General features: G+C 39.0%; 1 protein-coding gene across 4 annotated transcripts in view; it reads right to left on the reverse strand.

Moving 5' to 3' along the window:
* The window catches only part of LOC128017122 (palmitoyltransferase ZDHHC5-A), a 32,359-nt gene that overhangs the window by 2,863 nt on the left and 16,113 nt on the right, over positions 1–13,383 (reverse strand). For 2 of the 4 annotated variants that reach the window (XM_052602354.1, XM_052602345.1), the window contains exons 3-11: positions 11,968–12,089; positions 11,160–11,317; positions 10,671–10,843; positions 10,399–10,501; positions 9,879–9,970; positions 9,664–9,790; positions 4,503–4,614; positions 3,254–3,366; positions 1,281–2,209 (exon numbers count right to left, since the gene is read on the reverse strand). In XM_052602354.1, the coding sequence (XP_052458314.1) occupies positions 1,281–2,209; positions 3,254–3,366; positions 4,503–4,614; positions 9,664–9,790; positions 9,879–9,970; positions 10,399–10,501; positions 10,671–10,843; positions 11,160–11,317; positions 11,968–12,089 (1,929 nt within the window). Of the gene's footprint in view, positions 1–1,189; positions 2,210–3,253; positions 3,367–4,502; positions 4,615–9,663; positions 9,791–9,878; positions 9,971–10,398; positions 10,502–10,670; positions 10,844–11,159; positions 11,318–11,967; positions 12,090–13,383 lie in introns of all 4 variants that reach the window. The other 2 variants (XR_008184371.1, XM_052602362.1) reach the window with 2 other exon arrangements.

The raw sequence follows: 13,383 nt of genomic DNA on the forward strand, positions 1-13,383 counted from the left end.
ATATCAGTTCAGAAAACAACGTGCATGAAGGCAATGAAAAGAGTTAAGCCACAGTGGCATATTCAGCCTGGGCTGCTAGTCAATTTCATTTCTCTGCCACACAATTTGGAAAGAAAACATTCTCTTAAACACTGAAGCATGACAGGTTTATTACAACCATCAGCTCTGCTATCAGCATGCAACTGAAATGACTGTTAATGATGAGAGATCATTGTTTGGTCCTTGGTTTGCTTCCAAATAACAATGTTTCCGGTAAAGAAAAGATTTATTCTCTGCTTCTTGGTAGACACCAGGTTGATTTTGTTGCTTTTAAAATGCTGACTAATAACTCTTTCCAGACTTCTGAATGAGAACAGTGATGAAGCTTTCTGTCTGTCTCAGATCTACCCATTAAGCCATTCTGCCAGTGATTAAACTGGATCTGTTTATTCTAGATTAGACAATATCCAGTTTACATAGCTAACCATGGTAAAAACTTAAGCGGCAGCATGATGTCAAAAGACTTTAAAAATCTATTTTTCCACCTTGCCTATTTAATTCTATTCATGTTTACTATGACATCATGATATGGCACTGAGACAACTAAGGCACATGAGACATAAGAGGCATTACTATAATGTACATAATTAAATGAAAATATGGTGCTTGTGTGAACCTGTCTTTAAAATCTGTAACGGTTGACCATATATTTAATATTAAAAAGGTTGTGATGTTGAAAAGATTATGTTTTCAGTTGAATTAGTAATGCCTTTAACAATCTTATATAGAGATTTATAGAACTTTTAAACTAATAAAGTAACAATAGTAACAACAACAACAACCATAATGAAACTTATCTAAATAATTATAACTGGACATTTTAAATTCAATGGTTAATGAATGTATGTATCAATTAAATTTCATTATTATTATTATTTTTTTTATGTCTAGGCAATTTGTTTTAATTAGAAAAAGTGGAATTTAATTTACAACGTCTTTTAATCCACAATTAATCAACAAGAGAACTGATTTTATGCCATTTTAAATTTGTAAGAATGATAAACAAAAGTTCAACACGATGACACCAAGTAGCAGAAAGCAACAGATGATCACTACTGAAAGTGTAAAATTACTGGAGAGTTGCCCAGACAGAATGAGTTAAGACTGGTATGGACAAAGCAGCAGGAAGAAGTGAAAGAGATACACTCACAGGAGTCTGGGAGGAGGAGGAGGAGGAAGAGTAGAAGGAAGGAGGCAGCAGGCTGCGCAGAGCATCGTAAGGTTGATGGGGAGTTACTCACTTTGGCGCCTGTATGCCCCCTCCCCCGACCGAGGCCGAGGCTTTGCGGACCAGGCGGTACTGCATCTCTGCAGCAGCAGCGCTAGAGTAAGACAGAGACTTCCCCAGCGGCGGGGGGTGGGGCGAGTGTGGAGGGTGGGTGGTGTTCGGCAGAGGCGTGTCAGTGGAGCGAGTGCGGTACGGATATGAGGGCTGAGATGGGCCCGAGTCAGAGAGCAGAGGGGGTCGAGAGAAGCGGGGCGGCCGATGGTGATGGTGATGATGGTGGTGGTGATGATGATGGTGGTGGGGTGGTTGAGAGTCGTGCAGCTGGCGTTCCCGCTCTCGTTCAGGTGGAGCGGGAGGCGAGGAGGTGAAGCCACGTAGATAGCCGGCGTGTTGTGGGGAGGCAAGGAGGGCGGTGCTGGAGGCACACGGCTGGTGGAGCTCCGCCTCTCGCTGCTGGGCGATCTGTGCCGACAGGAAAGGCGAACTGTATCCAACAGGTGTGCGCGGACGCCCTAGTGACACCTCTGGCACTGCCGACTCAAAATCTGGGCTTTCGGAAGGGGTGAGTAGACTATCGTATGACAGACTGCCGTTCCTAGGAGCCGGTGGTGGCGTCTGATTGGCTAAGCTCTTGTAGCTGGTGGAGGTGGTAGCTTCAGATGGTGGGGCATTGTGAGAAGAGCGAACACTAGAGGACCGCGAGGCCCCTCCGGCAAGAACTGGGGGATCAGAGAAGGAGGGATATGAACGCCCTCCTAGAGAGTATCCTGTGATCCCTGAGCCTGGAGGTCCTCCGGGACCCCCACCTGTTCGCTCTGGCCCGCTTCGTTCAACTCCACCCCCCTCGTGCCCATCCAGACTGGGCTCAGAGCGATAGCCTGGCTGCTGACTGGACTGGAGGAGAGAGGAAGAGGACTCTTTAAGACTCTCCCCACGACTCATCTACAGAGAGAGAGAGAGCGAGAGAGAGACAGCAAGCAGAAGAGTTTATAAAGTTACAAAGGAAATCTGAAAGCTAAATTCAAAGGGAGGTCAAGGACAAACCCCTGGGTACTGATCGTGTGGGCCACTGGGGACACAGGATTTAGGAAAGCATTTTCTCTAGCTATGATAAAGAGACAGCATTATGACAGACAGAGAGGCTAAGCTTGGAAAGGCAGGGAACAAATGAGCGACGCATGAGCGACGTTAAAAATCAAAGACCACATCAACTCACTTTTCTTGTCTTGTGGTCTTTTTTGGCAGGAGGTAAAAAGCCCTGGTACCTCATGTATAAACAGTAAGTTACAAGCAAGCTTGACATTTATCCAGTTAGCCTAAAATTTTAGATTTGATTGTGGCCAACTGTTGTCAACCTGTAGACTTTATTAACACTACTAGAGTATAATTAAACAAATGGAAGACATTTTATTTATGCTTTTGTTTCAGAACAACCAATTTTTTCCTTTGTATAAGCGGCTGTCCTTTTAAGAAAGCATCAGAGACAACATCTTTATATAATAACCTTTACTTAAGATAAAGATACAAAATAACTACTATAGTGGAAAACTAAATAGTGGGAAATTCATAAAACAAATGACAATATAATAGAAACTCAGTAGCATTAGCTGCATTAAAAATAAATGCATATGCATAAAGATATTAGTGTAAAGAGAGGACCATTGGCACATAATTAAACAATAACGCACACAGACACACAGAAAAAGTAGTACAGTGTAAACTTACTGATACTGTTCAACTGAAAGCCACTGAGTCAATCAAATTGGAGGGGGAAAAACAATTGAATGGATAGAACAAAATGTTAGAGAAAAAAAAAAAGACTAAAAAATGTGTGGTACAAAGGAAATAATAATTACAGTCATGCAAAAGAACATAATGGACGTCAAATTAAATGTAGTGAATTATCACCATAGATGATGAATGAACACACACACCTCTTTACTGTGGATAGGCAACACATACTGTAGATCGACAGAGAAAAGTTACCTGGTTGGCGTAGGCATGTGTGAGGGCAGTGTGGTTCTTGGCCGGACTGCTGTATGTGGGCCTGTACTTGAACATGGTGGGGGTGGGCGGGGCTTTATTCAACAGACTACTCTCTGCAATCAAACAATGAAAGATCAGATTTAGAGCTCTAAACACATTTTATTAACTTGTTAAGTGAATTACATTGACACAGCCTTGCAACAGGTAATTACAAGTGTGACCGCTAATATAGTTATTATTTAGTTGTTCATTTATAGTTATTCTTGGTATGATCAGGCCTTTATACTTCATTCTACGGGCTGTCTTTAATGATTATTTCTGTAATTGAGTAATCAGCTGATTATTCCGATGATTAATATAATTATAATTAATTTTCTGTGGTGATAAAAATAGACCAAAGAAAACAATTGCATTTAAAGTAACTTAAATACATATACTGTATAATAGCAATGAGGCAATAATAATTCGCTCAAATTAAGTATCGAAGGCAGGTAATCATATGGTTTTACGGAACAAAACTGGAATTAAATTCATAATTTAACCGAGCTAAATGTACATTACGCATTATAACAAACAAAACAACGGCCTAACAATAATTTTTTTCACTTTACAGCGTGATCTAATCCTTGTTTAACACTGATTAAATAATTCTTTCAAATAACCACTTAATCTTTAATATTTCTTTACGACAGAAATGCTACAGCTACTGTAATTTCTTGAATATGTTGACATCAAAAACTCAGAGCGAGGGTTTAAACTTGTATTTAGAAAACGCAATGAACAGTTAACATATTGAGATAGATATTGATGTATTCCCCCTTGATTGTATACTCTAGTCTAATAATGCGTTTCATGGATTCTTGTCCGTAGAATGTGATATTTCCAACATTTTGCCGGTTACTCGACACCTGGAAAATGCAGTGGAAGATTTCTTTAAATCGAGTACTCTAATTCCAATCCTACTCCACTCCAAATATTAATATTAGATTCATAAATGGCTAAATATATGCAAGAAAGACAAGAGTAATCAAAAACGAATCCAAGCATCATGTGACATTACTGCGGTTACATTTTGAGCTTGTCTCAACACTATTCAATGCAACTCATATCTTAAAATGTAAAGTAAATCTTAAAAAAAAAAAAAAACTGCAAAAAAAAAAAAAAAAAAGGCAATAATGATCTATGAACATTTGAGAGATATTAATCAATCAAAATGCTGGTGTAATTTGTCATGTTTGTTTGCTCTAACCCTCAGAGTGTCCGGCAGGTCCTCGGGACAGCCCAGGGTATCTGAGCTCTGGTTTGGGTGGAGGCGGAGGCTCGGCGTCCGCAGACTGACTCTCCATCAAACTGCTCTTAGACTGAAATATAGCACAAAAAAAAGAGGATAAAACAGAAGGTATATTAAATAAAGGAACAGACACAACAGCTGAATAGAGGTATTTTCCAGAGTGTCAAGATTGAAAAAACCATTCAAAGCATGACTCCTTTTTCCCCAATGCCAAAGTCACAGAAAAAAAGGCGTGTGTGTGTGTATACGAGAGTCCTGCAAGGGTCCTGTTTGATAAACCCACACCAGCAGGAATTAAAAGAACGCCCAACCCGTTATCCGACAGCAACACTAATTTCATTTAGTACCTGACCCGTTTCACATAAAAACTATGACCCGAAATGCACCCGCATTAAATCTCCTACATGATGTAAACAAAACTCATTTATTTCCTCATAAAACATAAGCAATAAACCATTAGGCATTCTGAGTTAATGCAAGAAGAAAATAACAGACACGCAGCCCAAACTGTTAACAACAACAACAAAAAAACATCCGTCCGACATCCTGTATAAAAATACAGAGTGTCTATTTAGACAGAATTTGTGCTCTGCATTTAACCCTCCTTAAAGCTGCGGTAGGGAACTTTTGACGCTCTAGTGGTTAATAAACAGAACTGCTTGCGTCTTGCGGAAGAACATTGTAGCCGGAACTACTTCTCTCTGTTTATGTCTATGAAGAATCACAAAGGTACTGGGTTACTCCGCCGCGGTACCCCCGAAGCAATCTAAAATAGTCCGAATATAAACAGTTATTATAGGTGCACCCTAGTGATTCAGGACAAGCTAAAAACACGGTTTGGAAAATGGATTCATGGTGTACTCGCTTATTATATAAATTTTTCTACATTTTGAACACAAACAAAGTTACGGACCGCAGCTCTGATTGGTTATTTTTTTACCAGGAGCGATGGAGTCGCAAATGGCAAAAGAACCACTGGGAGGAGCCAGAGGAGCTTGATTTTTTCACAGATTATCCGTCTCATATTCTACTGTCAGGACATAATGACAGGTTTAACAAATATGTAAAACATTTTTTTTTTACAAAAGTTCCCTACTGCAACTTTAAGTGCACACACAAACACACACACAGCAGTGAATACACACACAGCGTTAACACACACCCGGAGCAGTGGGCAGCCATTTATGCTGCGGTGCCCGGGGAGCAGTTGGGGGTTCGGTGCCTTGAGCATGTCAATTGTAGTATTGAAGGTGGGAGAAAGCGCTGTACATACACTACCCCCATCATACAGACTCGAACCCGCAACCTTTGGGTTACAAGTCTGACACTATAACCATTAGGCCAAGACTTCCCATTATTCACTTTGTGAATAGTTTTAACAGTCTTCAAACAGAGCGTGAACACAAGCATGTGTTTGAAAGCAGCTGTCTATCAGTTTGCACTGGAGTGAGTCAAAATAGTCTTGGCTTTTGGACCCACACCCTGCCCGTGCCTGTCGCCCATCCAACCTGTACCCGCTCGACAAGTTTTTTTTCCCTCGGTTACATCAAATATTATCAGTTTACCCATCAGGTAAGCTCCCGCGTGCAGGACTCTGATGTGTGTGATTGTGTGTGTGTGTGTGTGTTTGTAGCAGTTTTCATGTATTGTTTTTAATTATATTTTTTATAGAACACATCAGGAATCCATATAAGATAAAATAAACCTTGCGAATTGGCATTCTCTTGATTGGTCACTTGTAATGAATACTTTATTAGCATTAATTAATAACCGTGATTATGATTTGAGCAAAGAAATTGTAATTACCAGTTTAACCATCATCGTGGAAGCCCAATACCATGCAAGCCTATTTAGTGCAATGGTATTACGTTAAGAGGATGCCAAAAGATTCAGCAACCTTATTAGAGCGATAAGACCGGGAATTCTGAAGCTAATGGAGGAAAAGTGTATGAACATTTCCTATAATCAGTTCCTTCCATTTCTGCACAGTGGTGCACATTTATCAAGAAGCTCTCTCTGGCATTCTGCACCTCTTTCTAGAGCCCGACCGATATATCGGCCGGCCGATATTATCGGCCGATATGAGCTAATTGCATTTAAATCGGCATCGGCGTTTATAACGGCCGATGAAACATGAGAAACAGTCTCATATTCTTCACTCATGTTATGAGTGTTGCATAGTTTGCCCACCAGAGGGCGGTCTGCAGCTCCAGAGTTGCAACAGCGCCAGAAATCCACAAAGAAGAAAGCGATCAGCCAAGCCACCCAGGTGAGTCTGTCGTTCGTCATGTGAAATGATTGTAGATTTAGTTCATACACTGTATATAAAAACGGTGTGGTAGTTCTAGTTAACGGTCCTATCATTATCACTTCTAAATATTCTGTAACATCAGCCGCTAATGCATTGCTATATTAGATTAGCCACAAAGCTAATACCATGTTTATCAGTGGAAGAGCGCGAACGTTAATAAGAGGTCGAACTATAAAGTTAGCGTTTAGTGCTTATTCTATTGCGTTGTGTTTCCCACATAATGACCGCGTAATGGGCCTTTCACACAGGACGCGGTATGCACAGCGCTTGGCCGCTGGGTTTAGCGTTGCCCTTCAGATACAACGCGATTTGCCCTGCTCTGCGCTATGGCGTAGGCGGAGTTTTAAAAACTTTTAGCGGGAGCTCTTTCATAGTCTGTTGTTCCTCTTTTCGGTCAGCAGCAAACATGTATCTGTCCCGTTGTAAGAAGCGAGCGATAGCGCTAGTCCTGCTGATGAGAATTAAGAGAGAAGCAAGGAAGAAGAGGCTACCCTCAGGCCCAGGGAACAATTTGGTGAATTCAGGCTGGTTACGTTACTCTAACGCTAATATAGCTTCCTTTTTAGCAGGCCCCTTAAATGCTTGCTATTAACTTGTTTGAAGGTGGTTCTTCTCAAAATTGACAGCGGTGTGTTCATGGCACTAACGTTAACCATTTTGATTCAGACTGCACAAAGAGAAGAGGAGAAGATATACGGGTCCGTTGTGAATGTGTCTGTGAGAGCAAATATAGTGTAGTTACAGTAACTACAGTAGGTGCGTCAGAAATGATTAAATCAGAGGGGACATGTAAATAAATGTGAGCTGAACAAGCGCTTTTTTCTTTTCTTTTTTTTTCTTACATATTGTTTCAAAGCAGCTTTACAGACATAACAGGAAAATGTTGAAATAATATTGTTAAATATAAGGAGGTTAATACCTATTGCTTGACAAATAAAAAAATATATATATATTTCTCATTTTTGCCTATGTAGGAGATCCCTGTTTATTATTATTATAATTCTAATGATGACATGAGTAATGATACATGGTGATATTATTAATACACATGCTTATTCTTTCTATGTCTCTCTTTCTGCCCTACAGATGGCTGAAAAAGGTGAATGATGTAGCAGCAAAAGTGTGGGACTACTTCTGCAAATACTTTAACTTTAACTTTAGTATTATAATTTATTTACAGTACACACACAGACTGTTAAAATCAGCTTCAACTGGAAGAAAGTAAAAGTGTTAAATGTTTAAAATCAGACTGTTTTTTGATCGTTAAAAAATATATACTTTTGATGTGCAATTGTTTAGTGATTGAGACCGTAATCTAAGGCTTTTTTTACATAAATCCCTTCTGGAAAATGGTTTATACAGCCCACATACATAGAACAGGCAGATATTTTGCCATTGAATGTTATGTAAGTGCAGCTTATAGGAAATGGGTCTAATATCCAGTTTATTTTCAAAATCAAAATATCGGCTTATAAATCGGCTCTTTTCAAGTTAATATCGGCATCGGCCCCCAAAAATCCATATCGGTCGGGCTCTACCTCTTTCCTCCCTCTTGCTATCCGCGCTAACAACTAAGCAAACTACAAGCTGACCGAGCCTTTCATTTTATAAACCATTAATACAAAAATCCATGCCTTCCCAAAAAGCATAACTCCAGGCTGCAATGTTGAAAAATGTCAAACATTTATTGAAGTGCTCCAAATTAATAGAAAGTTCCTGTATTCTTAAAGAAGTGACATTTCAGAACATAACCTTTCATTATGGAATAAGAAAGATTGTTTAACAGTTTAAAAACCTGTCTACATTTCAGCCATATTAAAGGGTTAGTTCAACCAAAATTTTTGTCATTAATGACTCACCCTCCTGTCATTCCAAACCTTTTGTAAGTGCATTCACAACACTACTGACGTATTTTCTGGTGCGCTCAATAGTGTTACTGCAGTGCAACGCTCACAACAGACCCGGAAGAGAAGACAATGCTGAATAAAGTCGAATTTTTGGACCAAAATGTATTTTCGATGCTTCAACAAATTCTAACTGACCCTCTGATGTCACAAGGACTACTTTGATGATGTTTTTCTTACTTTCTGGACATGGACAGTATACTGTACACACAGTTTCAATGGAGGGACTGAGAGCTCTCGGACTAAATCTAAAATATCTTAAACTGTGTTCCGAAGATAAACGGAGGTCTTACATGTTTGGAACAACATGAGGCTGAGTTATTAACTACATAATTTTCATTTTTGGGTGAACTAACCCTTTAATGCATGCCTTTTTTTGTGTCAGCTGTCCTCAATCTGATGGTAAATGGCACAAACAAATATTTTCTGAGCTTCATCTGCCAGAGAGGGGAATTGGAGCTTGCTTGTAAAAGTAGTCTTAATGCACTCTCTGACCAAGGGATTTTGGCTTCAGCAGGTACATCTGCATCAAGTGGCAGAGGTAACATTCATGGCCACATTCAAACATAAGTTATACATGTCCATGGGCATCTAAATGACTGATAATTTCAAAATTCATATGTCCTAATGAATCGTTTAGAACAATTAGTGATTTGTGAATCACTTAGAACAATTTATTAAAAAAGACCAGACTTTAACGGTACAACTTGCTCACACACACACAAAAAAAGAGCAATATCTACAATTTCATTCATTTCTATGGCTTTCTGGGGTCTAGAAAATACAATTTAAATAATTGCTGATATTTCATACCAATTGAGAGACTGCTTGTCCAAAAGCAGATGGCTGGACAGAAGCCATGAGAGCATTGAAGCAAATAAGTACGAAGACATTATTTCCTTACCCGGTGAAGGTCTCCTTGGATTCCGTTGTCGAGGACCTTGGCTGCCAGCTGAGCCTCAGTAAACTGCGGTCGGAGGAAGGGAGGCTGAATAGACACTGTCTGAGCCTTCCTCTTTCTACCCAGATACCTAAGAGATCAGAATACAACACCGAGTTAAAACCTCAATGAGAAAATAAAACATTAGATCAAAGTTATAAATGCAGGAGTAAACATACCTGGGTGCCTGTGAGCTACACAGAACGTGTGAGACGTTCCTCAAGCAGCCGTTTGTGAAGGGGTTCACGCCTCCCCTGAACTTCCCTGTTACCTACAAACAGAGTTGACCATTAAGCAATAACCTTATTATCTACTTTTTTTAGTTATTTGTCAATTTAAATATATTTATTTTTTTTAACAGTAAAAAATAAAAGTGAAAAGTAAACATTTAAATATAAAAAAAGGATGAAAAGAGGCAGTAGAGAAAACTAGTGAGACAATAAGATACAAAAGTGTGCACATGTGGTTAACACATAAAGAGGAGAGATGGATAGAAAGAAAGCAGGAAACTGGTTTGGGAAGAGGATTAAGATGAGATTACAATCTAAAGAAGGAGGGCTGAGAGAAGGTCATATTTTGTAGGATTATAAAACTGCTTGATAGGGATTTTAATCCCAGTTCACCACCACCAACAACAACATGGTTATTGACAAGACCACAAACACCACAACAGAAGATTATGGTTGCGCATATAACAACCTGCTCATTGGTGGTCCTGCCTCTTGCCACCAAAACGACATGGAAACCAGTTAGACCTGCTACTGGGATGAAAAAAAGCCCAGCGACACACATGACAGCCATACTGATAAGGTCAAGGGTCAAGGAAGAGACAGCACATCTTAATACAAGTCAGTCAAGTTCAGCTTTCACTCAAAGACACTGCAGAGACTGTTGCACAGTCGCACTCTGAATTTTGGACAAATATTTCTTGGTTTGAGCACACATAAAATGTAACAATTGTTTGAGGATACGTGACAGCCGAATGCACTCTGTCCAGCTGCTGGGTGTGGTAGAGAATATAAAGCAGGCCGAAGCCAAACACTCCCATTATGTGAGCCGTCAAAGAGACCAGGAACAGGAAGAAGTAGCGGTAGTTCCTCCGGCCGATACAGTTGTTGACCCACGGACAGTGATGATCAAAATCCTGTAAGGAGAGAAGAAGCAAGTTGAGTGTATGGGAATCATAATAGTGAAAGAGAGAGAGAAAAAGGCTGTTCAAAGCAAACACACTTCTCTAATTAACACAAATCGATCATTTAGTCTGCAAACCATTAGTCAGAGCAAGAGTGGACAGACTGATTAACGACAAAGATTAACCCTTACATAGACAAGATAGTAGAAATAAATACAAATGTTATTATGATAATTGTTATGTACTGTAACGTCATGTTTTTTTTAAGGCACATACTAGGGTCACTGCTGAACATAATCACTGGAATAAGGTGTGTGTATGTGTTTACCTCCACACAGTTGTCACACACTGAGCAGTGTGAGCAACGCGGAGGTCTATAGAAACGGCAGGTGGAGCACCACTTCATCCGGACTTGAATGCCTCTAATCTCCACAGTCTTGTAAAGAGGAGCACGGAAATCATCCTCTTTATCCTCATCTTCCTCAGCTGCAACACACACACACACAAGCAGTTTAACATGCCTTCCTCAGTATATCAAATTACACTTGTATTTCATTAACCTCCTGCTAAAAAATCAACATGGAATCCAAACCCTGTTTACTTTATGACCTTTGTGATTCTTAGCACACATCTTCTGCACAATTCATCAGTGCACGCTACTCCAAATAAATAAAAACGGTCTTCATAGTTTTTCCATAAAATTAATAAAATAAATAAACACATTCAAGTGACACAACTAACAGCCAATTAATATACATCAGATTTTTTTTTTTTTGTAGATTGATTATTCCATTCCCCTCAGGAACATTAGAGATGTAAAATGGACTTTAAATGAAGTGTTATGTTAGTATATACTATTATAGTATTAATTAACATTTAATATTAGATTTTATTTTTTGTTTTATTTGTAATAAATTGAGTACTTCAACTTATTTTTCAGCTCAGGCAACATTTCTAATCTTTGTTTAGTTTTATGTAACAAGTTTTATCTTAAATGTAAATTTTAGTTTATTTCAATTAAAAACATTAAAAATCATTTTTGTTAGTTTACAACAAGAACACTGCTTTAAGGTTGATTTAGCTGAATTTGTATACTCTCACACACAGAAGCATCATATCAAAGATGGCTTCACTACCTCTAGGGAAGATGCCAGGATCCATAAAGGTGGCCATACAGAAGTTGGCCAGAACAAACAGAAACATAATGCCATTGTATATCGGCACAGCGGCGGAAAACTGCTCCGAAAGCCAAGGGCACCTGTAAGAGACAGAATGGGACTGAAATCACATGTATGTTTTATGTAATCTTTCTCAAGTGTGCTAGTCTGCTTAACCATCTTAATTTAGGGAAAAGAACTGGTTGTCAAGGGAACACACTGACTGATAATGTTTTAGCCACTTCCTTAGTGTAAGCGATACAGACGTACAGATAACCACACAATTCCTCCTGGGAAACAGAGGGTACCACAAAACATACAATGTGTGAGAACACAAAAACAGGAAGAAGGGAGGAATAAAAAGAAAAAAAAGAGAGAGGAAAGTGGCACTTTATGACAGATGCTGTCCTAATTTTCATTGGCCTTCAGTGATTAATCTGATGGGTTGGGGAGAAGAGAGGGATCAGAGGGGGCAAGAATGAACAGACGTGACATGGCATCTGACTTAAACCCCCCAGATTTCCTCTTCTGTGCCAACTGGAAGGGCTGTTCGTTTATTTTTTTGGCATGATGACTTTTTCAGGTTCCTGCTATATTTACAGGTCACGACTTACAGAATCCAGGGCACAAGAAGTCAATAGGAAGTTGACATGATTTCTCATCTAAAGAGCTCTGATTGCACTTTTAATGCTGATACTGCATTATCAGTCTGTGTGTGCACAAGCCATTAAGTATGTCATTAAAGAGCTTAGCATTAAGACCTTTTGTTTATGTAAACATGTATTTCATACAAACATCATGTCCATTTCAATGTTAATAGGTCTAACTATTTACTTCACAGAGGACTTTGACAAAGGTGCTGTAAATAACAAATTCCTATGCATGTCTGCCCTGGTATTTTCTTTTTATGTAACTTTATTTGTACTGTAACATTGGCAGAAAAGTGTCTCCTGAGACCAGAAATGCTGTACGGAATTACATCAATGTTAGAGTTAGGGTTACTTTGTCAAAATGCATAATGCATTCCTGACTAGAAAAATCTTTTATACTGCCTCATCTGAGAAATTAAATAGGACACAGAGGCTAATTTAAGTTAGATCAGAATTGTTGAAAGTTGTGAGTCTTTTGAAAATCTAAATCAAGAAAAATCTGTAGAGGATTGAACTTGTTGTCATTCAAAACGTTAATAAAAATGATTAATAAGCAAAGAGACCCATACGGCACAGGCGAGGTCAATTCTGATTTTCGAAGCTGTGTGAAAAACCTTTCTGATATTTAAGAGCCTGCCATATTGAACATTAACTTAAGAACTGAGGATTATTATTAGAAGTGAATTCCTTAGATGTAAGCAGTCAAAAATGTCAACAACAACAAAAAAAAGACAATACAAAAAGA

This window comes from Carassius gibelio, chromosome A1 (assembly GCF_023724105.1).
Source record: "Carassius gibelio isolate Cgi1373 ecotype wild population from Czech Republic chromosome A1, carGib1.2-hapl.c, whole genome shotgun sequence".
NCBI classification, from domain to species: domain Eukaryota; kingdom Metazoa; phylum Chordata; class Actinopteri; order Cypriniformes; family Cyprinidae; genus Carassius; species Carassius gibelio.